The sequence below is a fragment of the Siniperca chuatsi genome, linkage group LG4 (genome assembly GCF_020085105.1).
Source record: "Siniperca chuatsi isolate FFG_IHB_CAS linkage group LG4, ASM2008510v1, whole genome shotgun sequence".
NCBI classification, from domain to species: Eukaryota; Metazoa; Chordata; class Actinopteri; order Centrarchiformes; family Sinipercidae; genus Siniperca; species Siniperca chuatsi.
The window spans coordinates 8,888,711-8,916,050 of NC_058045.1; the positions used below are offsets into that span (position 1 = coordinate 8,888,711).

The 27,340-nt window shown below is 39.3% G+C and overlaps 2 protein-coding genes across 29 annotated transcripts in view; one reads left to right on the plus strand and one right to left on the minus strand.

The window, feature by feature from the left end:
* The window catches only part of LOC122874634 (pleckstrin homology domain-containing family A member 5-like), an 87,951-nt gene extending 62,268 nt beyond the window's left edge, over positions 1 to 25,683 (minus strand). For 9 of the 28 annotated variants that reach the window (XM_044192761.1, XM_044192760.1, XM_044192775.1 and 6 more), the window contains exons 1-3: positions 25,499 to 25,681; positions 25,321 to 25,397; positions 23,685 to 23,742 (exon numbers count right to left, since the gene is read on the minus strand). In XM_044192761.1, coding sequence (XP_044048696.1) covers positions 23,685 to 23,742; positions 25,321 to 25,397; positions 25,499 to 25,590 — 227 coding nt within the window. In that variant the 5' untranslated portion in view covers positions 25,591 to 25,681. Of the gene's footprint in view, positions 1 to 23,684; positions 23,743 to 25,069; positions 25,122 to 25,320; positions 25,398 to 25,498 lie in introns of those variants that run through there. The other 19 variants (XM_044192771.1, XM_044192770.1, XM_044192766.1 and 16 more) reach the window with 7 other exon arrangements.
* The window catches only part of LOC122874636 (1-phosphatidylinositol 4,5-bisphosphate phosphodiesterase zeta-1-like), a 34,720-nt gene continuing 32,981 nt past the window's right edge, over positions 25,602 to 27,340 (plus strand). The window contains exon 1 of the mRNA XM_044192794.1: positions 25,602 to 25,713. The gene's annotated coding sequence lies outside the window, so the exon portion shown is untranslated. The remainder of the gene's footprint in view (positions 25,714 to 27,340) is intronic.

The window sequence follows — 27,340 nt, forward strand, 5'->3', positions numbered from 1 at the left end:
AATGGATTGGCTACAGCTTCAAAACTCCAACTCCAACTGCTGTCTTGTCAGAAAGCCTAATCCAAGTCACAGAGAAGCAATGGTGAACTTGAAAAACACACTGACACAGGATATGACTGCTCCACACTCAAATGGGGGTAATTTGTATTTAGTTTCTCAGTCAACAAATGTGAACATGTTCCTTCTGTATTAGGCATATTAGCATGTTCAGGTGGTTGCCATAACGGCATTTGAGATATCTGTCTCTCACCAGGATTCAAAATATTGCAGGGAGACAGTGTAGTTGTACCTCATAAGCACTTGAGTAGCCAGTTTGTACCTATAGGCTATTTTTTAGTGCAAGGTGCAGATAAACTTGTGAGTATTGCTAATAAATAAAATAAAAGTACAGGGCCTAAGTGCATCCCAAACTATGTCTCCACTGATTTTCCCACATTCCCACTGATTTGACATTCTATTATAGCACCCTGCTAATCCATATTTGAAATGGGGTCAATCAATGCCACTCTTAAACATGGACTGGGCGTGAGTGCTGGGCAGTCAACTGAGTTAGTGACTCAATCTAATGGGAGTTTGGCACGTTCAGTTATTTCTCCTCTCATCTCCTCTCATCTACCCTCATATTCCTCATTCAGATCAACGAAGTCTAATTCTGACTTTATAGCATGAAGCTAATTTGTAAAGCTTTGAATTTGGATGACATCATCTCTGAGACAGACTCATCAGAGGGAGAAGCCACATTTTTATCACTTTTACAGGGAGTGTCTCCTCTTAGGTCACCCGCTGTTGTTTTTGTAGGTGCAGCTGCATTACTCAAATCCTCTGAGAAAAAGAACAAGAAGCTACTTCTGTCGGGGGTTCAAATCCTGTTCCTTTACAGCTCAGCACGCCTACAACCAAGCAGTCAGGTCCAGTTTATTCATAATTACTGTGGAGGGATGATATTGTTTCATAGAAACAAGCTCCATGTAAATCTGTTGTAAATTTTTCGGCTGCAGCTCCCACCTTGTTAGAGCCCTCTAACCAACAGCTGCATGTGTCAGGTGTAGAGTTATAAGGGGTCACAAAAGCAATACATCAACATCCTGACAAGTACACAGATTATAAGAAGGAAGGGAATTACTTGGAAAGAAAGGAGAGAGCGAGACAGAGTAAATTGGGTGAATGGTTCAACCTAGCTGACTAAACTGCTAAAACAATATAAAAACTAAAGAACTAATGCTGTCCACATTTCCTTAAGGTAAGGTGAAACGACACAGACAAACAAAAACTGCAGTAACATGGGCCACGTGCACAGGGCTATTTCCATAAAAAAAGGTAGCGGCTATGTGAGAAGCAGTGAGCAGTAAGACAGAACAGTAGGATGTAAACATCCTCCTACTCTTGGCAGAGGCAAGGCTTTTTATTTTCTAAGTGAAACATGCACTTAAGTATGCCACTTACCTGGATTGATGATGCAACAAGCACACAAAGTGGGGGCGAGGAGGGAGAGAAAAAGGAAAACAGAAAATGTGTTGTTAGCAAGAGTGCACAACATTGCAAGTACTTACAAGTACTGTAAACCTCTCTTCTCACAGTTATTTGCATGCACTCTGTAATAGAAGTATATTTTTTTAAATGGAGAAAAGTTTCTAATTATAATTACAATTTTCATAGAGATGTTATGGCCGAAATCACAAACACTGCCCTCCAATGGCTTCAATCATTAGTTACAAAAATATCTACAGAACAGTACAAAATATGGCATACATTTGTCAAATATAATAATATAATCACGTAAATCCAATAAGAATAAGTAACAGAAGTGCAACTTTGGGAGAAATGGTTTCAGTTTACCCAGGGTGTTCAATCACAAAGAAATAGATAGAAAATCCCCTTATATGAAAACTGTTTACAGTTTACTGGTACCAGCATCTAACTTAAATAATACAAATATATAATCTGTAAGATAAAATATCACATTTGAAATGAACTAGACTCTCCATTGAGTCAAACTGACAAATGCAACACAGACCTCCTTTCCTCAGTTGTCATGTTAGAATATTAAAACTGGTTTATATCATGGAGCATTTTATACTACATTGAGGCCCTCTGCTGGGTAAAATAGTGATTACACTTGGTTAGCAAAATCACAAATAGCATGCAGGCTGACATCTGGTCTTAATCTCATTGCTTATTTCTCACTTTCAGCAGCACTGTCAGCTACCCCTACAGCTGGAAAAGGATGCAAAGAAAAGCTTTCTGGAGATGAGCTAGGGAAGGCACACAGGCATAAACAATTAACCCCACATAACAGGAGGCCTTGGATGATCTCAGTAAATCTATGCATATTCATCAAAGAAATCACAGAGAAGGAGATTTGTGAGCACAGCTGCTTTACTGTTAAGACTGAGAAGGCTTACAGATAGACAGACACAAATCCAAAGCAGAAATAAGTCATTTTTTCTTTCAACTATCTTTTCCCTCAAATGCAAATATCTAACACCAGTGTCTAGCCATGAGAGTGCCCACACTAATCCAGACATTAGATGCAAAAATCTTCCAATGTGTCATGGTTATTTTTGTCAAAGACACAGATTACAGTACAGCAGGAATTGACATATGCAGCTATTGATGATATTAATGAATTATGATATTAAGCATCATACGTACATGCAAACATACTGGTTTATCGGAGGACTTGTCTTTTTGCCTGGACAAATCCAAGCTAATTCATAAAAGCAAGACTGGATGCTATTGTTGCATCAGACAATAGCACAAACTACAGGCAACACACACTGGGCCATTGACATGAACCTGTGAAAAAGTTTCATTTTAATTTTTTACACAAGCATACTTTCATGCATTTTCAATTCAAACAGAGGCACAGAGATTATTCAGATCAAAGAATAGACAAATGTTTAAAACTCTATCAGACAATGTCAGAAACTAAACCTTGATCAAAGAATAGCCCACATTTAATTTTTGAAAATATCTTCAATCAAATGAGGGAACCTCAAAATAATTCAGATCAAAGTGCCTTTCATCTCTCTGCTGCACATATAGATGTGCAACTCATTCTGCTAATGGCTGTGCAGGATTGAAATAAAACAGCAGCATATATCCCAGAGACAATCAGACACACATACACACACAGCCCAGGCATTGTCAAAAACATTGCTTTCACGAGGACCTCCAAATAACCACCTCCACTCCAGGTGCAGGTACAGTGTCACTACATCATTTTCACCAGCAGGTTTCTAGTGCTGTTTCTGGGGGATCCGAGTTGCCCCATGCCAATTTTAACATGTGCCCCCTCCACTCAGTCCCTAGGTCTCCTTTCAGTCATCTGTTCCCTGGTAATCTCCAAAAAGAAACTTGGAGGGAGCATCCTCTACACATGCCTGAATCACCTCAAATTGCTCAATACAGAGTGAATCAGCTTTGAAAAGCTGTATAAAATAATGGGACACACCACATTTTTCAGTGAAAAATGGTATTAGATTTTTTGCCCTCCAGGCCTCAGCTGTGCCTTGATTTATTGTACATAAATATCACAAATAAAGAAAGGACATTTTACCACGTAGCCAGTGTGTAAAGGCCAAATGGCTTGCGGCCCCCAGGTTTCAATCTAATCTGAAACCGTCTACCTAGTGTAGTGTCTAAAAAGCTGCCATGCTGTAAATGTCAACTTAACTCTTCTTGTAGCTGTTTTCCTTTTTCTTTTTTTAACAATAAAAACATTCCAGTGAAGAAAAATAGGTATGTGTATTGTGAAGTAGCTACAACTAGTCTTGAATGATCAGTGATGGTCACAAGCAGTTAAGCTTAGCAAAGGTTATCTCGGGTTTGATTAAAGTTAGAAGGTTGAAATCTACATTTGGACATTTCTAACCACTTTCTTGTTAATTGATTCATTTTACACAAAGGAACTGGTTAGGTGAAAAGCTGGCACATACTGCAGTTTGGGCACACATTAAACCTCAAATAAGCATAATCAAGTTATATCCACTGCATTTTCCTGTGCCACTGCTAGTATTTATGAGAAGAATGGGTCATACTTCAAACAGGAGCTGACTGCCAAGCCAATAGCCATCTTCTTCTCAAAGACAAACATGTAAGGAAAAATAAAGGAATAAACTAAACATCAACACAAAACTCTTTCACTAGTCTTTTTTGCAGTAAAGCACAATGTCAGAAAAAGGACAAATCAAAAGTACATTCAAACCCCTATTAAGTCCGACTTAAGTGCCCTTCTCCATTCATTGCAACATAGTTGATTCGAGTACGGCAGTAGACCCAGGGAAACTCTTGCCTCACACACCCACTGCACCTCCTGCCAGATACCTTGGGCAACTGTGATATAGGTCTTTTCCGTATACAAAACACATGTAAACAGGATTAGCAGACTTCCATGACTCATGGATAATCAGAATCATCTTCAGTGTAGTTTTATATTTGGTAAAGGCAGCTAATAGTAAGACAAAATAACGACTGTCTAAGCAGTGTCCATTAATCACAGCATTGGGCTGTCCTTGAAGAGAGTGAGATGCAAAGGGGAGAAATTCTGCAGACAGAACATGAACTTGTGACTTGTGTGAATAGACCGTGATTGATTTCCCCGTCTTTAAAAAATAGCCTAATAGTAAAACAAGGTAGTAATTGAGATCCACTTAAAAGGCAGAGGAATTCAGTTCTGTTTGTAGAAAAGCTCTTAGACATAAGAAAACCATTTTACAAGCAGGTACCAAACCTACAAGGCAGCTTGAAACACTTGTGTTCTTCATGAAAGAAAACAGAATGCCTTCTAAAAAAACAGCCATCTCAACTCAGTTACAGTAAAAAAGGAGGGTTATACCTTGTTAGGTCACATTAGAAGAATGGAAGGAAATCTCTGTGGTGACAATAAGAAATGAATTTTGCAAAGGCTATGTTAAACAAAAGCTTTTACCTTTAAAACATTTACTGTATTGGTGCAAAACAATACTGCACCTTACTGCAAACTAGGAAATGAACATATGAGCCACAGAAACACATGGGTAGGCTATAACATATTAACATGAACAATCAGTCTGTAAATAAAGCACTGTGACACCAGTTGCATTATTAAAATGATGTTTGAATTGGTATAATCACCTTGAGCAATACTGTATGATTTCATATTTCCATGCATATGGCACCTTTGATATGGGTGGTGACTGTTAAAGATTACATGAAAACCACAGAAATACAACAGAAGCAACAGGGCTGCCCCAAGATTGTGATAGGAGGGAAAAAACTAATATTGCTTGTAGCATGTCACTGATTTTAAACTCCTGGCTGGACATTTGTGACACTCCAAAGCCCTCTCCTTAAGAACACTGTCCAGGATTATCGTAGAAAAGGTTTCAGTCGTAGTCATCTGGACACTGTTTTCAGAATCAAGACGTTTCGGCTCCCATCCGGAAGTCATTCTCAATTCTGAAAACAGTGTCCAGATGACTACGACTGAAACCTTTTCTACGATAGAACACTCCTGGACGAATGAGGGACTACACCGTCTTATTTTGAAGAATTTTGGGCAGAAAACCGTGGATCTGGTTCGGGAACTCGAAAACACAGCCAGGAAATTAGCAGACCACAGGAACCATCTCCGTTTTAATCTAAGATGCAGGCAGAGCAAGATTATTCCCAAGAGCCTACAGATTAAACCACCAGTAAAAGGACACAGAGCAGAGAAGATTTGGAGAAGAAACCTGACCCAGATGCTTAGTGAAAGGATCAGGGAAAACAACTTAAGAATAGACAATTTGAAGAACAGAATAGAATTTTTGCAGAAGAAGTTATCAAGCATTGTCCCAGAAGAAATCCTCAAGAGAGTGATGGACTTTACACAGGTAGCACAGGGTGCACAACATAGGAAGAGCAAGGAGCGGCAAATTAAGAAATTTAACATCCTTTTGAATAAGAAGAATCTAGGAAAGGACCAGCACAACAGGAGATCAGGGACTGAACAAAGTGAGACATGTATTAACTGTCCAGGATTAACACTGACCTATTTGTGAGAGAAAGTTATTGATATATTATAATGCCTCCTCTGTTCTACTGTTGCTCCACATGCTTTTTCCCTGGCTGTGACCAAGCTACAATAGTTATGTGTTTCTCAACAAAACACTGCTCCTTTTTTCAGTAGACACACTAATCTCTCCTGTTGTGTTGGTTATTATTGGTGATGTCCCATCAGGTTACATAGTCAGTGTATTCATCTAGGAGGGAAATGAACCCTTGTTTAAACCGAGGTACACCTTAGACTGTTTGTTTCTGGAGGCAAGTAATATGTCTGTTGTTTGGGGTTGAGGTTCATAATGTACAGCCATGACATTTCAAATTGATGCCAATAACTAAATAACAATTAGCAAGAAAAACTGAAGCTTAGCAACAATGCCCAAATGCCCAAACCCATACAGCATTGAGCTGAGGTTTATTTTGTCTGTTTCTAAAATTGTGTGCCATGTTGCAGTGAGATGTGGGAGTATAAGAATGAAAAGCTGGTGTAATTTACACATACCTCTCTCATCTTTCCCTGAGGAAAGCTCACAACATGAGTCTATTAGTACCTCATTACTAAGATAGCTCTGTTAACATTGCTGGAGCATAACCAACAACCTCCTGGCTCAATATGGATGTTGGGCTTTACCTAAAGACCAGTTCATGCTTTAAGAGGAACAGCATGAGACAGAGTGCGTGAATTACAATGCTGTCATTGTGGTGCTTTTAAGTCCTGAAATCTAGAACCTGGACAGTACCAAGTGCCTCTGTCCAGGTTTGACTAAACAGGTTTCAGGTGTGTGGTCATCGTGAGGATAACAAGAAACATGAACACCAAGGCACACAGATATCAGTGTCTGTGTCTCTCACACATCTTGCCAAGCCTGGCTCCAGACGTAGACTTCGTTGCCCACAATAGAGACCTATTTGACATGAAGAGCATTGGTGTTACTTTGGTGAATGGCTGGCTCCATGAAAGAAAAAAAAATGAGCCTATCAGAGGGTCTGTGGGCAGAGCTTAAATTGGTGACATTACCAAGTTGAATCAGTATCAGTAGCTGTTGAATTCAACCAAGACTGACCCATATTCCAAGAGTGAACTGATTTAAACAGCTGACAACTGATAGTGACACAAGCAACAGAATTTAAGCTTTTAAATCAAAATGTTGCTATGGAGTCACAGTTAATTCTTTAGATTTTTATGTGCACAGGCTTTGGCTTTCCATCTAAGAATCAGATATGTTCAATTTTCAAATCAATTTTATTTGATATTTGCACAGTTGCTGATCTTTTGTACTTATGATTCAACTGGGAGAGTTTGATGTTCAACCAAGTCTCAGAAGTGCTCCGACTGCCAGTTACCCACACCCCACTGACCAACACTGTCTATGAAAAAATTAACGGGATTTTTACTAACACCCATAATAACCCTTCCTACTTCACAACTGTATTGCTAGTGTGTGGGATTAATTTGAGTCCTTATAGCTTCTTGTTTTCCTCGTCCTCCTTTTGGATCTTTTTTGTGGGTAAGTATCAAGCTTAATAGCAACACCTATATACCACTAGTATACCTGGACTAGCCTTTTCCCAATAAAGTAAATAGTATTTTAAAAAATCACTCTGAATTCTGCATTATTTAAAGACATTGCTGGGGACTTAAAGATGTAGGACCAATCTGCCAGGACATTTCCTGTCAAGCACTTTCCTGGCAGATTGGTCTTACATCTTTAAGCTAGGTTTCTAAAAAAAATTAATAAACATGTTTTTGAGAACATTGCCATTTTGACTGTAGGTAGGGTAAAGCCAATTTTAAGCTTGGCAGTGAGCCAGCTTCAACTGTGCTTTAGTTCTCGGCAAAGAGCAAACTTCTTGTGTACACATTTACACTGTCACACTGAATGACTAATGAGCCTCCCTCCTCCATAAATAAACAATGAAAACAAATAGGCAGAGAGGCAAATCTAACAGCTCAGAAGATCTTACAGTCCACTTACAGCTTGTTCCAAATCACTAAGCAGAAACTTCCTATAGATTTGGGGAAGGTTTCAGATTCATTAGACAAACAGATGCAAGTCTGCAGCATCAAGGACCAGGGCCCGAATTCATCAAGCATTTCAGAATCATTTGTACAAATCACGCACATCAAGTCTGACTAGGACTAAAAATACTCAAAGAGACTTGAGAGTTATTTATGAAGCTTCCTACACAGACTCACTAAAGAGCACAAGTTTTCCCTTGAGAGTGGATGACATCACTGTTATACAAAACTGAGACAAATAAAATTAAAGATGATGTTTTGTATTTTATTCAGAGTAGGTACGCTGTGGATTCCAGACACTGAAAAGACTGACTGGCTGTTAGGAGATTTGATACAGAAAAAAAACTTAGAACATAGAAAGAACATTCCTTGTGGGTAAGCAAATAGTAAAACATACATTTTTTTGCCAAAACTAATCGAAAGGATCGATACAAAACATTTATGAAGGGCTCCACAAGTACCAACCAACCAAAATAACCCTAGACAGAAGTGTTCAAACACAGAGTCACATAGACTAATAATTTATATCACAACATATACATTTATCACAACTAGGGTTGGAACTAACAATTAATTTCACAATCTATTCATCTGACAATTATCTTCTCTAATAATAAATTAACCATTTAGTCTATAAAACATTAGAAAACGATGAAAAATCACAATATCCTAGAATCCAATGTGACTTCATCAAATGTCAAATGAAAAACCTAATATTCAATTTACTACGATGTAAGAACAAGAGAAGCAGCACATTCTCACATTTGAGAACCTGGAAACACATTTTTGGCATTTTTGCTTGAAAAATGACTGAAACAATGAATTGGTTATCAAAATAGTTGCAGATTCCGTTTCTGACAATCGATTAATGGACTTATCATTGCAGCTCTAATCACAACATATAATTTTTCTCCCGCATTTCAAGAGAATGTGATTTAAATGAGGTATGCTCACTTGTTTTGAATATCCTAGAAAAAAAACATTACATCTAATACATCTGTACTCTTAACACGCAGTGAGTTGTGCTGATCCTCACAGTGCACTTTATGTGATGTGAAAAAGTCACATCTTATGTTGGTGCAAACAGTATAGTCAAATTCATATCATGGCTCACGTCTCTACCATTGTGACATCTATACCATTTATATTTCCCAGCCCTGCACACACACTATACCACCCACCCACACACTCAATAAGGACCATCATCAGTCCAGTGGCAGGCAGTAATAAAGCTGTCACACAGGGAAGACGTCTTGAAACCGTCTCTGCTAAACCCTGCTACCTTACACAAGAAGCACAGAAGCAAAGACATAGCAATCATAACATCCCAGTCAAAGTTGAGGGTGTATTTATCTGAACCACCAGCAGAGGTCTTACAGTGAAAAACAGTGAGCTCCCTCTCACCCAGAGAGGAGGGGGAATGCCTGCACACATTGGTTTGTGAATAGCAGCACAGAGGTGGGAAGGCTGCATTTACCCATGAGCAAGTTGTGCTGATATTTAAACCAGACTTTTGACTACCAGACATTCATCCCCACCGCTGCAGAAACATATTGCAGAGGGCTGACAGCTGATTAGACTGATGGATCACTATGTGGTGCAACCATTACTACAGTTATGAAGCCGCTGTCAGCTCTCTCCACTGTGGCCTCATCTCTCACATACCCTCTAACTGAAACTAAAAAGCAGGCTGCTCAGAGCTGATACGCAGTTAGAAAGGAGGGACAGATTGATTTCATTGCACCTACTCCTTAAAGGTAACCCATGGACGATTTAACCACTAGTGGCAAGGTAGAGTGATGTTTTGTATGAGTAGGTCCCTGTATTGTTTGTATCCTGTGGTCTGCCACTGTGTGCACCAGGACGCACATGCACAAGCACAAACATGGGGTAAAGTGATACACATTTCTGCAGACTGCAAAGTGCAGTAACAGGTGATGGTTGTGTTGTAAAAGGTAGAAATGCATTATAAAAGAGGAAAAACAAAAAAGCCAATGTAAACAATGCAGGATTCTAAATATTTAAAGCAAAGAATTTGCAAATGTTTTAGGTAGAAAGGTAGGTGGTAAATTAATATAAGGATACAAATATAAAGAAATATTTAAAAAGTGTTGTTTACAATGTAAACTCACTTTAACAAATACACCTCAGCTTAAGCAAGTGGATTCTGACAAAACTGTTTCACAAAATGTTGGTTCTGCTACAAAAAAAAAAAAAAAAAAAAGCAAAAAAAAAAGCAGGCTACCTAGCATTCTGATGATCATCCTAAGTGAGAGTTTGGGGTAAGACTATGTTCAGTACCCAGCCATGCTTTTCTCTTGCTCAGCTATCGGTGAGTCACCTGACCTCAAACAGACGGCTAGAACCCTAGGAAGCAAGAAGCACACGGTGCCTCCAAGACACAAATTTAGATCAAGGGATGCGCATTTAGCAGTTTGTTTTTTCTCATTTGTAATGAGGGACAATAATTTTAATAGTTTTTTTTGTGACTCTAACCTGACTATGGCACATTCTTCCTATGGTAACTCCAGTGATGCCATTAAGCTTGTGAGAAACACAAATGTACTATATCAATCACAGCTGGTATACATTATTCAATGAGAGACTTGGCACAGAGTTCAAATATTTGTTAAGGCAGGGACAGCCAGATCCGAGGACAAAGAGTAGGACTCTGACAGCACAAGAGTCACTACCCAACAGTTGGGCAATAAATGCAGTGTATTATCCAATCACTGCTACTGTCTATGCATCTTTCCCCAGAAAGAGAACCAAATCGCCAGCAAGAAACTCGCCATGCTAAACAGATACTATATCAGGATGTAGATTTATTTTCAATTAAGTTTTAAATATCTCATAATTCTCTCTGTCTAATCTGATGGGTCTGATTGTACTAACACACCTCAGAGAACTTGGTACTATTTGAAGCAGTCGTGATGACCTGGGTACTATTTATATCTGTCAAGTGCCCCATCTAGCAGCAGAATTTACAGTGCACTCAAGTCATGTTGGGCCTCGCACTAAACCACACGCACACAGACATACAAGAGGCCCGATAAGTGGTTGTAAAAGGCAGTTTCACTTTGGGTGGATGTTTGTTGGGAATAACTATGGAAGTCCTTCACACAGTTATGATATTACATAAGGACTTTTTAGATGAATGGCTGCTACAAGTGCCAGTGCTGGAGATATGACTAGAGAAAAAATGAGCCTACCAGTGTATCTATTCAGTTTATCTATTCTCCATAAGTGTTTAGACCATTAGAGATAAAATAAGGTCTATCAAATCTACATATGGGGCAGTGAGGCCCCTTATTCCCAATTATTAACCCTCACTATGGTTCTCGAGAGCAATAAAACATCAAACCTCACACCTTAGGAGCAGAGAGCATTTGTGCTGTCACTGAGCTCAAGGGACACAGATGAGAATTGTTATAAAAATTGAGTATTATAAAAATTTTGAGAAGAGTCATAGAAAGAAACAATATCCTGCTAATAGCATACATTACGTCTAGCCTAAACGACATGTGCTGGGAAGAGACAATTGTGGGACATGCAAGGTCTGCTGGGGGAATAGTGCAGCTGACACCGTTGCCAGGAGAGAGAAAGGAAGGAATAAGCCAAAGCCACAGGACCAGGAGAGTACGATATTAATCCCTCCACTGCTGCTGCTAAATTGAAAACATGGCAGCAATCTGTCAGTATAGCACTACACCTTTTATTCAATCCTCTGGAAGAGTGTGAAAAGAAGATACACTGCAATATTTTAGTGGACCCTTTTCATGAAGGTATGATCACTGTTAAAACAGAGGTTTGGAGTCTCATTCTGCGTAGCAGTTGAAGAAAAAAAAAAAGAGGAGGGTATTGACTGCCTGTTTGGATGTGGATGAAGACAAATTCAGAGGCTGAATTTGTAATAATTTGTTTCAGGAAACACTACGCTGTTCCAAAGCCCTCTGTGCACATTTTAACATGGTGCTCCAAGAGCTCACAGCTGTAGAACATTTGAGCAGAGTGACTGCTTCCAAAAGCTCCCTAATCATCACAGACCATCTGGAAAACAACTGGGCCGTCCACTGGACTGAGGTAGACAGACATGAGAAACAGAGGGCGAAATACAAAGATAGAGGGAGTAGGTGTATGCTTTGCCATAGCATGATATGGGAGCTGTACCATTTTAAGAGCTTAAGATATATTCATCCTAGATCACTGAACAGATATCATGGAACCAAAGTAAAGGGATTTCATTAGCAAATACAAGTTGCTTTCCACCTGCACATGCACAGATCAGCTCTTGTTTTATTTCTACAGCATCTCACCATGGGAACTGTAATGGTTGCCTGTTTAAACTTCAAGCAATATTGAGTTCCCCACCTAAACAGGCCCTTTAGATGCAGTCAGTCAGGCTGAATGGGTATTTAGAACATTTGACATCACAGGAGAGCAGAGAACCACCAGGATACTGGAGTCTCACACATGGCTTAAGACCATATCCTGCAAAAACTTTATCACTTGTGCCTCTCCAACTTCATATCCTTCTCTACTTTCCAACTACATGGATTAAAAAAGGTAAGTGGACTGTATAGAAGAGAATGCAGACAGAGACCTAAGCAGCTGGTTGCTATGGCAAAGCAGTTCCCTAAGAAATATAAATTGTGAGCAGATCAGCTGATTCGTTCTCAAAAAATTGGAACGATGCTAGCATACCAAGTTCTCATATGTAGAACTAACAATGTGCGGAACAATAGCTGACCAACAGCATGACCCCCATGAAGGCAGTTGTCCCGAGGTTCAGCCTGGCACAACATTAGAAAAGGACAGCTCATTGCCGATTACTACAGGGATTACTCAAGTTTAACAGCTCTATCAGCATTAAATCAAAGACACCACACAACTAGAGGCTTTAGGACCAAAGAATTACTGTAGGCTGTCAATCAACATTCAATCAATATATTCTATACCATTGGGGATTACAAACATATTCTTTAGGGCTGTAACTAACAATTATTTTCATTATCGATTAATCTGATAATTATTTTCATGATTAATCGATTAATTGTTTAGTCTATTTAAATATCAAGAAACTGCATCACAATACCCCAGAGCCCAAAATGAGGTCTTGAAATTGCTTCTTTTGTCCAACAAACAGTCCAAAACAGAGAGTATAAAGAAAAGCAGCACATCCTTACATTCAAGAAGCTGGAACCAGCAAATGTTTGACATTTATGCTTGAAAATTGACTGATAGTTGACAGATAATCAAAATAATTTCGATCGACTAATCGATTAATCGACTAATCTTTGCAGCTCTAATATTCTTTAGTACTTTCACTGTTTGAGATTTGAGAAAAAGTGCATTTTGTAAAATGATGCTATTGATGATGATCAGCAAGGCTTGTGCACACTGACAGTCTAAAAACGACCAAAAAAAGCCTGTCAGGTTACACTTAGACAGCCATAACCTTCTTACTGATGGCAACTGGGACCACTGCAGACAAAGAGTCTATTGATCCTGTCAAAACCAGCCATGCCTATAGTTTTCAATCCTGAGAAAAGAATCCTTCCAATAGGATAAAAAGATGAACAAGCAACTATTAGTGCACACAATTTATAAACAACAAATGCAAAACTCTGGGATAGCTAGCCAAGAATACTATGAACAACAGCAGAGGATAACTTGGTCTGATGTGGATTTTCACTGAGAAACTGTTTTAATCAGCACCTGGGGCAGTCACAGACATCAGAGGATCTCTTACACATATGTTCACACACAGAGCATCCAAACACCAAAAGACATACACACATTTCATCCAGTGCTAGCCAGATGGCAGGGACCCCACAGAGACTGAAACGCGGGAGAGCAGTCTGAGCAGCTCAAAGCCTGCCTAGTTGACTGTCTGTCTCCCAGTCAGCACCCAGCTTCAGACCTGAGAGTTATGGAGCTAGAGACGGGGATGATGTACAGCAGAACCAGGTCCACTGGTTTCCCTCTTAAATCACATTACACACACACACAAGTGAGCTGCATGAGTACCAAGCACTGACAGAGTTAGTGAGTCAGCAGCCACAGCCATCAGAGCCTCCCCCTGCCAAGGAGGAGAGTAAACACTCTCTCAGAGCTTTGCAGTTTGAATAAGGCATTGTCCCTGGTGTGCCATTTGTTAATGTTAGCCCTGTGTATGGGAACAAACATCTTATTTCTTTACAGACATACCGTCAGACATTGTATGGGCTTTGCAATTATGTTAAGATGATCATCAGGATTATTTCATTCAATACTAAAGACACATTATTTATCTTTTTACATTAAATCAGTGTAAATAATGGATTAAGTAGAGGCAAGGATCGGCATGACACAAGGTGGAGTGGTATTTCCTCGAGAGTCCATTATTCTCAGTTAGATAACAAAGTGTTTTTCTTATACTATGGTAATTTCTCTCAATAAAAAGGTAACATCAAACTGTCATTTATTGTTTAAAGTTTTTTTATAGTCAGTTTAGAAGTTTACATGTTGTCTTTGTGTCTGTGTGAATTTTCTGTGGGCACTCAAGTTTCCTCCAACAGGCAAGACATATAGGTTAGGTGAATTGGAAACTAATTTGCCCATAGAAGTGAATGAGGTCGTCTGTCTTTGTGTGGCAGAGTGGCGTCCAGTGTGCACCCTGCCTCTCACCCAATGTATGCTGGGATTGGCTATAGCTCCAGCAAAACAAATGAAAGAAACTGGCTCTACTTGTTAATAAATCTCTTCAAGTACTTCAAGGTGCTACCAGCCAGGAAATGCACACTGAGGACGGCAGAGCCCGAGACATCTATGTGTGAAAAGTGAACTACTGCTACTTATTTAATGAAAAGAAAAGGCAAAAAGAAGAAGATTTGTGAGCGCTGCCCCAGCAACCCTGCACAGGATGAGGTTAATTAGGTATGATTAGGTTTGAGGTTAGTTTCAGCAGTGGGAGTTAACTGCTGCCTTATGGTCGCTACAGTTTAAACTTCATTTTCAAAACCTTTTTTCTGCTTTATTAGACAATAACAAATAATACAGTCCAGTCAGTTTCTGCTTGTTCCTAAATTTCTATGAAGCTATGTGATGCTTCTGCTGACTCTACACTTGATTAGAACTATCTTGAAGTGTCCCGATATACAATTTTACACCTGCCAGCTAATCAGACACACACAAGTACTTTCTATGCCCATGTCATGTAAAATAATTGATCCCTACATAAAAAATGGAGCTACATTACACTGAAGGTAACTGTGTAGTGACAAAGCTCTAGCCTGTAGCTGCAATCATGTTTTGGAAGCAGAGAACAGTTAATCACAGTGATTGAAACAAACACTTGTGATAGGTCACAGCTTTCCTAGGGAGCACTTAATGTGATGCACCAGAGCAGGCACTTTAACCATAAAGTCGATATTTCACCTGATCGAGTTTAATTATCTTAAATGTGGAGGCTAAAATTGTGATCGTTTATCAAAGGATTAAATATACTGCCCTATCTTGCATTTAAATTTTATTCCAAGTCCAAACACTTGGTCACCTCTCTCACACTCTCACCACTGTGAGAGTTACATAAATCAGGTCTGATATAACGTTTGCTCACAGATAGAAGCTTTGATTATTCCCTGGAGAGAAGGGAGAGCCTTTAAAGTCTGCTTAAGTGTGTGTCTGATAGTTATGGAGGGTTCACCGAGACTCCTGTCGCGTTTGCCCTGAAAGATCAAGACCTCAACTCTCAACTCTTACGACATTCCAGGTAAAGCTACAGACAAAGCTACTGCAAACCCACACAGACAGACAAGATAATAAATGTGAGCTCATTCCTCAGATTGTCCCTAGCATTGGGGAGTTTTACTTACTTTAGCTGATGTCACTCATGAAAATGAAAACAAATCCCCTATGCTTGAAGTCTATACCATGCTAATCCATTCTTCAGATCTCTGATAAGATGCCCCCTTACTGATGCCCTGAAGTGTCAGTTTCTGAAGTGTCTGGAGCTGCAGAGATGAAACTCAGAAAAAGATTAGGCAAGACAAGAACAGAAACACTAGTATGGACAAATGGCATCAAATTTAACTATTTGAATGCTATTAGAACCTACCATTAAGTATACTGTAGTGTATTTTGAATGGCAGGGTATTTTGAACTATGCTAGGTTTGGAGGCAAACAATTTCCCTGTTTAAATGAATAACCACTTTCTCATCTGACTGTGGGTATGGCAAACCAGTGTATCCCCCAAAATGTTTCTTTAAAGTGGCTTTAATCAATATTTTTTATAACAATGGATCAAATGACAATGTGTAATGTAAAAGGGGTTGCTTGTAGTGATGAACCCACAGAGAATGATCAGCTGACTCTGCAGTGTCCCTCAGTTCTAGCAGCATTTTAGCTGTTAGCTAGTCTTTCAATTTTACTGTTTTGGTTCACTCGCTTTGCTCCCATAGCGTTGTTTTCGGCCAAAGTGGGCAGCTGTTATCAGCTGCGAAAAAGCTCTAAAAACTCACTGTATGCTACCTGCTCAGCACCAAACGACAGACAGACAAAGTTAGCAAATAGCTGGTTAACATAGTGGAGCATTTAGCAGCTAAAGAGGAAGATATTTCCCTCAGGAGTTGGTGGAGACCGAAAACAGAGCTAAAAGAGAGTGAATACTGAACTTACAGAAACACATCTTCAAATTAATGCTAATGTTGCTGCTCTGTATCTGCTGGATGTTTAAATAGGTAACTATTAGCAAATAAGTTAGTCACATCGACTTAAAAGGTGATAATATGTCAGTGTTGTGTTCACAGCTTGTTTCTCCTGTTACTGGGTGATTAGGATGAGCAGAAGCTCTAATAGGTTATCAATAAAAAACCACAGTCATCAAAAAAGAGGATTTGATTATTTATCTCTGAGTGACAATTACCATAACTGAATATTGATCCACATCACAGTAACCCGATACTACTGTGCAGTCAGCCAGTGTGTGGGCCTTCAAAGCAAAAAATGAGCCAACAGCAATCCACTAGAGAGTTTTTGCCATAATTGGCCAAATTTCAATTGACATGCTTTCCTCTGTTCTGAGTGGTGAATTATGCAGCAGTAGAAGTGAACAGCGTAATGAAAGTGGTGGTTGCAGAGTAGACTAGTACAATATTTATATTTTATGTTGCACTTTATACTGATGAGCACTCAGAAGTGGAAAATTGCCCTCAAAGGACACAGACAAAATGTCACCAAATGAAACATTAATAACTGAGCAGCAATCAAGCAAGACTTTTGGTCTATAGCACTGTGAGGGTCAGTTGTTTGAGCCTCCTACTGTATTTTTTACTCAATCATTAGCCTTCAAAACAAGATGTCAGCTATCTCATTGTGTAACCTACCGCAATTAGCCCTGACTTCAGCAGTTAGTTTTTCCTCTCCTTTTCCAGACAGAATAAATTAGACAAGAATAGCGAACAAAGAGAACGAACTGGCAGGAGATCTGCACCTGTCTATTCATAAACATAATTGCTGTAAATGCTCCCTGCATCCATGAGGCAACAAAATCATAATTAGGGTCATCACTCTCCTCCTAAGTTATTAAGCCGTTTGCACTAGTCAAACTGACTTCACCCCATTTATCCTGATACACATTTCAAAGTTCAAGAATCCTCATTAGCAGACAGTGACAGACAAACATTTTGACAAAATGCTGGTTCAATTGCCCAAATCATGTCCCCCCCGTCTTGTTAAAATGAGGATTAAGTTAAAATGTGGGATTATGTGCTACAGAGATAAAATGAAAAACACAAATCTGCCAGATGGCAGTCTCATCAAAACGCTGTTTACGTCACAAACAGAAACAAACTGAATAGACACTGCACTCTGGGTGGCTGTAGAATTTACTAGTAGACCCAAGAGAGGGATACAGACAAAATGTCATGAAAATAAGATGTCCATTGGCTCGACTTTCCATATAGCATGCTGTACAGAGCCTATGCAGTGTACAGTATTTTGCACTGTGTCATTTCAAAAGTGCATAACATTTTCGGCATCACAGAGGCTTTGCAGATCTGCAGATCTTTGCACAGAAGTGTAGTTCAATAAGCGATGAGTCTCCGAAATCTCAACACAGGGTACAAAGTAACAGACAGGTTAATCTAAAGGAGAAAGTGTCTGTTACTCTGACGTGTGGAGATTATTTTTTCAGCTCTCGGAGGACCAAAGCAGCAGAATGGTTGGATGGAGTTTAGTGTTTTCTGATTTATCGCCATATTCAGCAATTGAGACCAGGGCCAAAAGCCACTGGCTTAAAACTTGAATGTATTAGGACTAATGGGTGGGTGTTATTGACCTGTACTGACTCTCTCCTCAGTGAGCCACAGCAGATGGGAAGATACAATGATACTGCGTGTGTGTGTGTGTGTGTGTTTGATAGGTATTTGTTCTTTAGATGAAAACAAACAAGCCCATTTGAAAAGAAAAAATAATTAAGTAGAACAGAGGCAGCAGGCACCATTGAAACTGAAGTTTTTAACTGTAGCATTAACAAAAGGTAGGCACGTTTTTACTGCTTGCAGTCCTGTCTGACTTGGAAACAAAACATTCACAACCCACTGATTTTAGTTAAACATGCCTGCCTGTGAATGAAATTAAAATGCATATAGTATGCAGATTTGAACCTCCTCATGATCTCACTCTTTTAGTGGGGGGAACAAGTACAGGGCAGTTGACACATAGTTCCCCAAACTAAAAAGCTGTGTTGGCATTCAGCCACCTGCAAACAACCCAGAAACTCAAAAGAGACTGCTTAGTCTGAGGAGAGCAGTAAGCCATGACTGATTCAATTAACATCTGCGCTGACCTTCACTCATTCAAAACTCACAGCAACATTAAATAATCAAATCTTGTGATGGGCCATGCCCCTAGTCCACACTATCACACCAACAACCTGCACCTTCCATCCTCCCCAACACATCCCGTCAGAGGACAGTCTACGTCAGCACAATCTGCTCCTTGATGCTCACACTGTGCAACCCGATGGTAACAGCCAAGCCACACAGCCAGCATGTGAATGGGCTAGATCCTTTCCCAGGCTCAAAAAAACGACTCGAGTCATAGAAATGAATCAATGATCCAGTCTCTATTTCATAAGTCTGAAAACAAGAGGAGGGTGTTGTTGGTGTTGTTTTTTTTTTTGTTTAAAATGTTTGCCCCTTGTTTATGTACATTAAAAATGCAAAAATATAATCTCAAACTTGTAATACTTGACAATACTAAATTGATGACAAAGTAATGATTACCTACTGTAAAACATAAGGCATATACTTATCCAGCTCATCAGGCTAATGGTTTTGGACAGCCTCACATAAAGCCTCAAAATGCCCCAAGTACTGTCCAAGACAGTTATCCCATAAATCTGTCAGCAAGTCTCTGTCAAAATAATGAGTCACAATGAAATTAACAGGCATGGTTTTACATATCCCAATTACTCAAGTTCTAGTACATCTAAGATACATCTTCATCACTAAAGACTGACAAATTGATCTTGTGCCTTGAATTGACCATACCTGTTTATCAGTACACACAGGCAGCTTAATGACACAAATATATACAGTGGTGACCACATAATTAGAATTCTAAAAAGGTATTGCTAAGTAAAACAACAAAGATTAAACTCTTTAACTCCCAGTTAACAGTCTGGGAAAATGTGTCTTACTAAAACAGTGAAAACAAGCCAGATTGTGGCAGCCTCAGTCACATGTAGTCTAATTATCTGCATTTCACCCACAACATCTGCATCAGCTTTCATTAAAATTAAACAGTGTAGTTTACCCAATAAGCAGGCAGTACAGCATACTATATGCCTGTGTACCGTATGCCTACTAGTATTTTCTGTAGGCCCACTACAAGGAACTACACGTACCATTTCTTATACTGACAATATTTTAAGCTTGTAGACCACAAGCCCTTCATCAGAGCATGAACATGGATAATTCTCATCTTTAATCAACTAATCCTCCAGATCCTCCCCTCTTTGTCTGTAGAAGAGGTCCTAACTTATGCAACAAACTGGTGTGGGCCAACATGAAGGCAGGTCCGAAACAGACTCTTTTAGCTCCTCTAAAAGATGGGAATTATCCATGTGGCAATTGTGCCCAGTGCCACAACAGATGGAATACTCCTGTTTTCAGACATCCAAGTTCAGGCAAAAGTTTTCCTGTTAAGGGTTTTATCGCATGCAGCACAGAAATGTATGTATTAACTAAAATGCCCATGTGATAAGATTTATATAGGTAAAACAACTTCACGAATGCTGAAACAAAGGATTAGTGAGCACAAGAGCTCCATCAGACGCAATGATGAGAACTATCCTTTTGCCCGTCATTTCAATGAATTTTCACACCATATCTCCTCTCTATGATTCCAGGGCACTGAACACAATGAATTGCCAAGAGGGGGAGATAATAAAAAAAAAAGATATCCTAAAGAGAGCTTTTTTAAATTGACACTTTACATACACTTCAGCCTACAGACCTCAACGAGGATTTTGATGAGTGTTAAGCTGTAATCCAAGATGTTTCGTTTCTTCTTTTCTTCATTTCTAATATAAAATCTGTGGTCTGAGATGCTTATTTTTTCTTATAGATCTGGGGATCCCTAATTTATGATGGCTCAAGTCTAATACCTCTCAAAGCCCCATTTACTATGTGATGAAATTGTATGGTACTATTATAAGATGCTTCCTGATTGTCTATGTTTTTTCTATATTCACTATGTTCCACTCCTTTTTGTATTTTATAAAAAGTATGGCTTCCATTTATATGACGCACAGCTCTCCATTCAGTACTTAAAAAATTCCCAAGAGGTGGAGTTTCTACCACCAGGGTGTGCACAGGTGTATTGCATTCTGCCAATGACTAGAATGGCAGTGTTTATTTTAACAGGCCTGTCAATTGCTGAATCATGTATGCGCTGATGAAGGTTTGAAAGACTGAAAGTTTAAAAAGGGACAGTTCACCCCAAAATCAAAAATACATATTTTCCTCTTACCTGTAGTGCTATTTATCCATCTAGATTGTTTTGGTGTGAGTGCAGAGTTTTGGAGATATCGGCCATTTATTCATGTCTGCTTTTCATGAATATAATGGAACTACATGGCTCTTCTACCGATAGTTCCTACATGATAGTTCCTATATGAAACTGCTTACAACAAGGTCTGTGGATTATCTTGAGTAACCGGGTCATGATTTCTGGAAAGAGACATTGCTGTTGAGTTTTTCAAATGTATTTTTAGCGCTTTGAGCACCACAAGCTGAGTGTCATATTGTTCCATTTTATTCAAAAAAGGCAGTCATCTCTTCGGCCGATATCTCCAAAACTCGGCACTCGACACCAAAACAATCTAGATGGATAAATAGTACTACAGGTAAGAGGAAAAATATGTATTTTTGATTTTGGGGTGAACTGTCCCTGAGAGGATTGAGAGACAACATAATGGGGGAGAGGGGAAGGTAATCTATTGAACTGCGGTGTGTATATTTTGGGGGTGGAGACTTGCTAAGTTAACAGTATCCTACAAAAATTAATGTTAGGGAATGATCTGTCACATTGCTCTATTCTAAAAAATTGTTTTTACATTGCACAGATTTGATCACATTGCTGGTCAGATTTTTATCAAGATCAAAACAAGGAGATATGCTGTGGCTGTTTCTTTGTGTTTTAGTATTTTACTTGCTTAGCTGCAGTTTAGAACAGGCTCAGTTGAACCAGCTGAACACATGTTTGCAGTTTGTTGTGATTGTTACTTGTAATTACAGGTGACTAAAAGATTCACATGTGGTTCACCTACTTCTTTGCAGACAAACAAAATCAACTATGGGTCCTCTATGCTGAGCAGTGGTGCATCAGCGAATACATGGTTGCTATAAATTGTCCTATTTAGTTTGTCAGATAATCAATAAGTTTCCTTGATGACTGACGCAGATTTTAAATGTGTTTCTTTTCACACAATATTACATTAGCTTCAAATGTAAGTGTCAGCAGCGGAGCTAATACATAATAAATAGATGATATTAGAAAATATAATTATCATTCATGGTAAAAAAAATAAATTATGTTTTGGAAAAAAATAAATTTTGCATACAGTACGGTGACCTTTGTTGTCAGTTAAGTAATTTGTAGAAGACACAGCAACTGGGTTGAGACTAAAACAAAGCTGCAAATTCATCCGCAGCTTTTAAGGACACACAATAGAATTCAAATGACTTCTTCAATACGGTTTGTCTTTTAAACTTAAAATGTGTCTAAAATGTAGCTAATGCATGAAACCAATGAACACTTATAAAATGCAGTCTGTATAATTTGTAGAGGACAACGTAATTAGTTTGTAACTTGTTTTACAGAGAACATTGCCATGTCGTTGAACTGAGCCAGAATCACAGTGATCAACTAATGAATGTGGTCCCCAAGTCTGTTTTGCACTGAGAAGCTGTGATAAAATACTGGAATATAAAAATTACTGCCTTTCAGTCAGACTGTCTGGCAACCTGCCACATGAAGCTTCTCAAATTCATGAGGAAGTCAAAGACAGAGAAGGGATTCAGTGAGGATAATAAGGGATAATATCCTAAACTCGTAGCCTGTGTATTATAGTGTCTTCAATCATACAGAAGCATTCTTGTATTTTGGCAGAGAAATTCATCTGCAAAATATCTATACCTGCTGTATGAGAGGAGTATTTCATTAGGACATGCAAAATAACATATTTCAACTCGTATCCTTGGATTTAAAACATTCTGAGGTGATGATGATGAATCAGTGCTGAATGAATGACAGTGCTTGCGATTTCCTTTCATTAGTTGCATGCATCAGGCTACCAAGGAGAAGAGAGAGGAAAAGAGGAAAATGTGAAATATACTGTAGTTCACTAATGTAATTCATGTAGATCCTGGTCTTCAAACAGAGAGGGGCACAAACTGAACAAATCAAAGTGTTTTAGTGGACATGGATGATATATCACATTTTCTCCTGCCCACACAGCACAAACAAATGAACATACTGGGGATATGATGTTCAAACAAAATCAATGGAAGGAGATATTAAATAAGAAGTCTTTAATACCGTAGGTTGGCATGTACCTCAGAAATATTTTCCAGCATCTACTTAAGACAAGTGTCATTTTAAATTGTGAGCAGACCATATAAACCCAAACACTGAGGATAACTATTTTGTGATGATTTAATAACTGTCAGAAAAAGAGAACACATTATACTTTGGTTCAACTCTTCAAGTAGGCTAAGCTCTGAGCAGGGTAAGTCTGTATAAATAAAAACAGACAACAACCACACTTTGCCCATGTCTGTCTAGTATTTGCACAATGTTCCTGTGTAATCATTAACAAGGCGATAGGCTTCTACAGTACAGAAATAAGGAGTAAAGGTTCCAATTTTACTGCCATGCAATATTTACTTAGCGTAACATTTGAATGAGCTTTTCGTTCATTTGAGGAGATAAAATTGGTAATAAATAAATTCCTGTTTCAAATGAAGGCATGCTGCAATCATGGTGATAAAGGGGAGGTGCTTTGAATTCATATGGCATGTTTAGATGTTATATGCAGGTTCTGGGGTTATGATGGGTGTGTGTCTTGTGGAGCGAGGGTGTTAAACTCACTTGATAAAGCACCGTGCACCCTCGAAAGTATATCCTTCTTCCCATCCAGTAGGTAGGTCTGTGAAAGAGGGAGAGGTGGACAAAAACATGTGAATACAAACTGGTGGAACAAACAGATGTTGTGTGTATTAAATTAATGAGGGCTATGTATTCCCAGCAGTCAATTCACACACACACACACTGAGATGCAGAGCTGCATCAATTAGTTGACTGAACTATTAGTCTACCAAAAAAAACATTAATTGGCAACTATTTTGAAAATTGATTTATTGTTTCCAGCATTTTTCAAGCAAGAATGCAAAACATTTGCTGGTTCCATCTTCTCAAATATGAGGATTTGCTGCTTTTTGTATAATACTAAATACAATATCTCTGGGTCTTGAACTGTTGGATGGATAAATTAAGCGATTTGTAAACTTTACTTTTAGGGCTGCAACTAACTATTATTATCTTTATCAATTAATCTGTCGCAAATTTTCTTGATCAATTGGTTAATTGCTTGGTCTTTAAAATGGCAGAAAATGGTTTAAAAACTACCCATCACACTTTCCTAAAGCTCAATGTGACATCTTCACATTGCTTATTTTGTCTGACCAGCACTCCAAAACCCAAAGATATTCAATGTTCTATTACATAAGACAAATAACAGCAGAAAAGCTGGAACTAATGAATATTTGCCATTTTTGTTTGAAAAATGACTTAAAGGTTTAATCATTATCAAAATATTTGCATATGAATTTTCTGGCAATCATCTGATCAATTAATCGACTAATTGTTTCAGCTCTAATGACTTTGGGCTATGGAAAACTACATTTTTCACTATTCTTGACCTTTTATAGACTAAAATGATTATTGTTCATCAAGGAAATAATCTGTAGATTATTCGACAACGAAAATAATCGTTAATTGCAGCCCTGCTGGGGTGCAGCAGCCACTCAATAACATTAGTGGGAATGCTCTGCAGAGACTTTAGGTTGTACGAGGAGGCTGCTATAGAGTTAGTCGCATGGTAACGTCATGAGTATAATACATTGCAAAGAGCTCATTTTACCATGTTTGAAGAGGTGGCGTAGAGGAAGCTAATTTTGTAGATTTACAGCTAACCTTTACTAGCTCCTCAGTCTACAACAGCTGTTGCTATATACCTGTCAAACTGGAAATCACTGTTTAGCGGGCTCTGTCTCTGTTAGCTTACCAACTTAACATCAAGTGTACATGTCGGACGGGCTATGTGGTCAACAGAAGCCGTTAGTTAATTCAAAATAGAATAAAATGCTTCCGGAGTTTATTTACATGCTGGTGGTTGTTAGTAAAAGTCGTAATTTTACAAGTTCGCAAGTAACGTTAGCTAAATGTCCACTCGTCAGTTTAACTGACTGACCAACCTGAAAAGGAGGCTGTGGCTCACGAGGAAAGTGGCACGAGCAGGGCAGCGGTGGGCATGAGAGGGCTCACTTTTTCTCAGCACGAGCGACAAAAGTCCACTCATGCATTAAGAAACACAGCATGGATGTCACAGCCTCTCTCAGTGTGGGAAGTATCGGGTTTGGGGATACGGGCAAACAACACATGACGGCGAACATGAGAGACGCTAAACATAACAGAGAAACTTGACCGCCGTTTAGTACCGTCTTACCTGGAGTTTTTCTGTGCCCGGTTATTACCGCCTCGCCACTCACTGGATGCAGCCAGGTTGTACTCTTGGCTTCCTCGCTGTTTAGAGAGGGAAATGCATTCATTATTACACGGTGACTTTGTTCGAATCAGAAACGGGCAGACATGACTTGAGCCTTTTTCTTTGAAGGGATAGTTACTTAATGAAGAAGACGCGTCCATCCCGAGTAACCCCATAACTCCAGGAAGAAGGGAGACAAGAAATCCACTCGGGTTGTAGATCCGCCGCCATGTCTGGCTATACTGTATGACAATCGCGCGGCACCGCTCAGGCAGCAGGCAGCGCGTACACGGAAACCTTGGCAACGGCGGATGGCTGAGAGGAGGGCAGGAGCCCAGGGGGTAGGGCAGGCAGGTATAGTCTTTTTTTTTTGTCTGGGAGATGGTATGACATGTTAAATACGTTAACTGTTAGACATATAAAAATGTTATTTTTCGACGTGCGATATTGCTACATGAATACCCATAAAACTTGTTTTCTCTGCTGTTTGATTGTGGCTGTGTTTTTGTTGTCTTTTGTGTGTTTGTGGATGCACATTGTTTTATACTGGTTGTGTTATTGTTGCCTTTTGCATGGCTGTGGATGCATATTGTTCTAAACAAAGACACCTCTTAGTAGTCTGAACAACCATGGGGGCAGGGCTGGATTAACCTGCTAGAGGGCCCCAGGACAAAATTGATCTGCTGAGCCCATATATGCCTTTTTCACAGCAGACAATTTGACTTGTTATAGCAGGAAAAGCACAGGTGTTACTAATATCATTAACAAAGACTCCTTTATTCCTCGTTTATTATTATTAAGTGTCCCAGTAAGACATAACAGTGTGATAGTGAGCCAGTATGCACACTACAGGAACCCTGAAATTGAAGAAGCTACATGGAATTCAGCCATCATTCATTTTATTATTTACACCCATGCTTCTCCTAAAAATGATTGTGCTCATATGGTGGATTTTCTTGAGTCAAATTGTGTTGAATCTAATTACCATGAACTAATTTAGGGAGGTTAAAAGGGACCCCAATAGCAAATTTTGCCCAGGGGCCTGCTAACTGGTTAATCCGTTCATTGTAAGATGCTGACCATGTAACAGCAACCTCCCTAAGTTCTTAAGTTTGTTGCATGTCATCCCTCATCTCTCCCCCCCCCCCACTCTCTACAAAGTTAAATACAAAAAAAACATACAAAAAGAAATATGTAGGCACAAAACTGAAATAACGAAGGTCTTAAAACTATATTTTGACACAGGGGCCCTCTTCAAGACAGTGCCTCTAGGCCAGGTAACAGCAGGAGCCACCTTGAGGCCCTTATCATGTCAGATGGTATTGTGCTTTAATGGTACATATTCCAAAACAAATTATCAATTAAATTAGAACAAACCAGATGACACGCAGTAAACCTGCAGCTTTTGTGGCCCTTGGAGTTCTGGTGTCCTGGGGCAGTTGCCTGCTTTCCCTGGTTGGTAATCCAGCTTTGCATGGAAGCACAGACTGGCATACACACACAGACAGACACACACACACTGCACTGGGGAACACACACTTTCAACTCTACCTTTAGGTTCTTGGTCTCCATCTTCTGTCATTGTGCTGTGAAACTGCAGCATCAGCCTTTCACACTATAGAAAGACAAGTCATCCAACACTGCTGTGCCTGGCCTGTTTGTTGGCATTGTGTTGCATTGTGTTCTGGACACATGGTAAGCCACTGCTTTTGAGGCGGCTGGTGGTGGGAAGTGGACGTATCTGCCAACTGCCAGGTCATCCACTTTGGAGAATAACTGTAAAGGGAGGGGAAGCAGTTAGGCACTGATGCCTGGTCAGATGTCAAACACTGAGCCCTTTGTTTTACTTACCTGGGGTAGAGAAGCACCGCTTTCTGGTTATATGACATACAAAAGAACTTCTTGTTTTTCCCAATGTAGTTAAGACAATGGTCCATCATGAGAAGAAAGAACGTAATATTCAACATAGCTGAGCTTCATG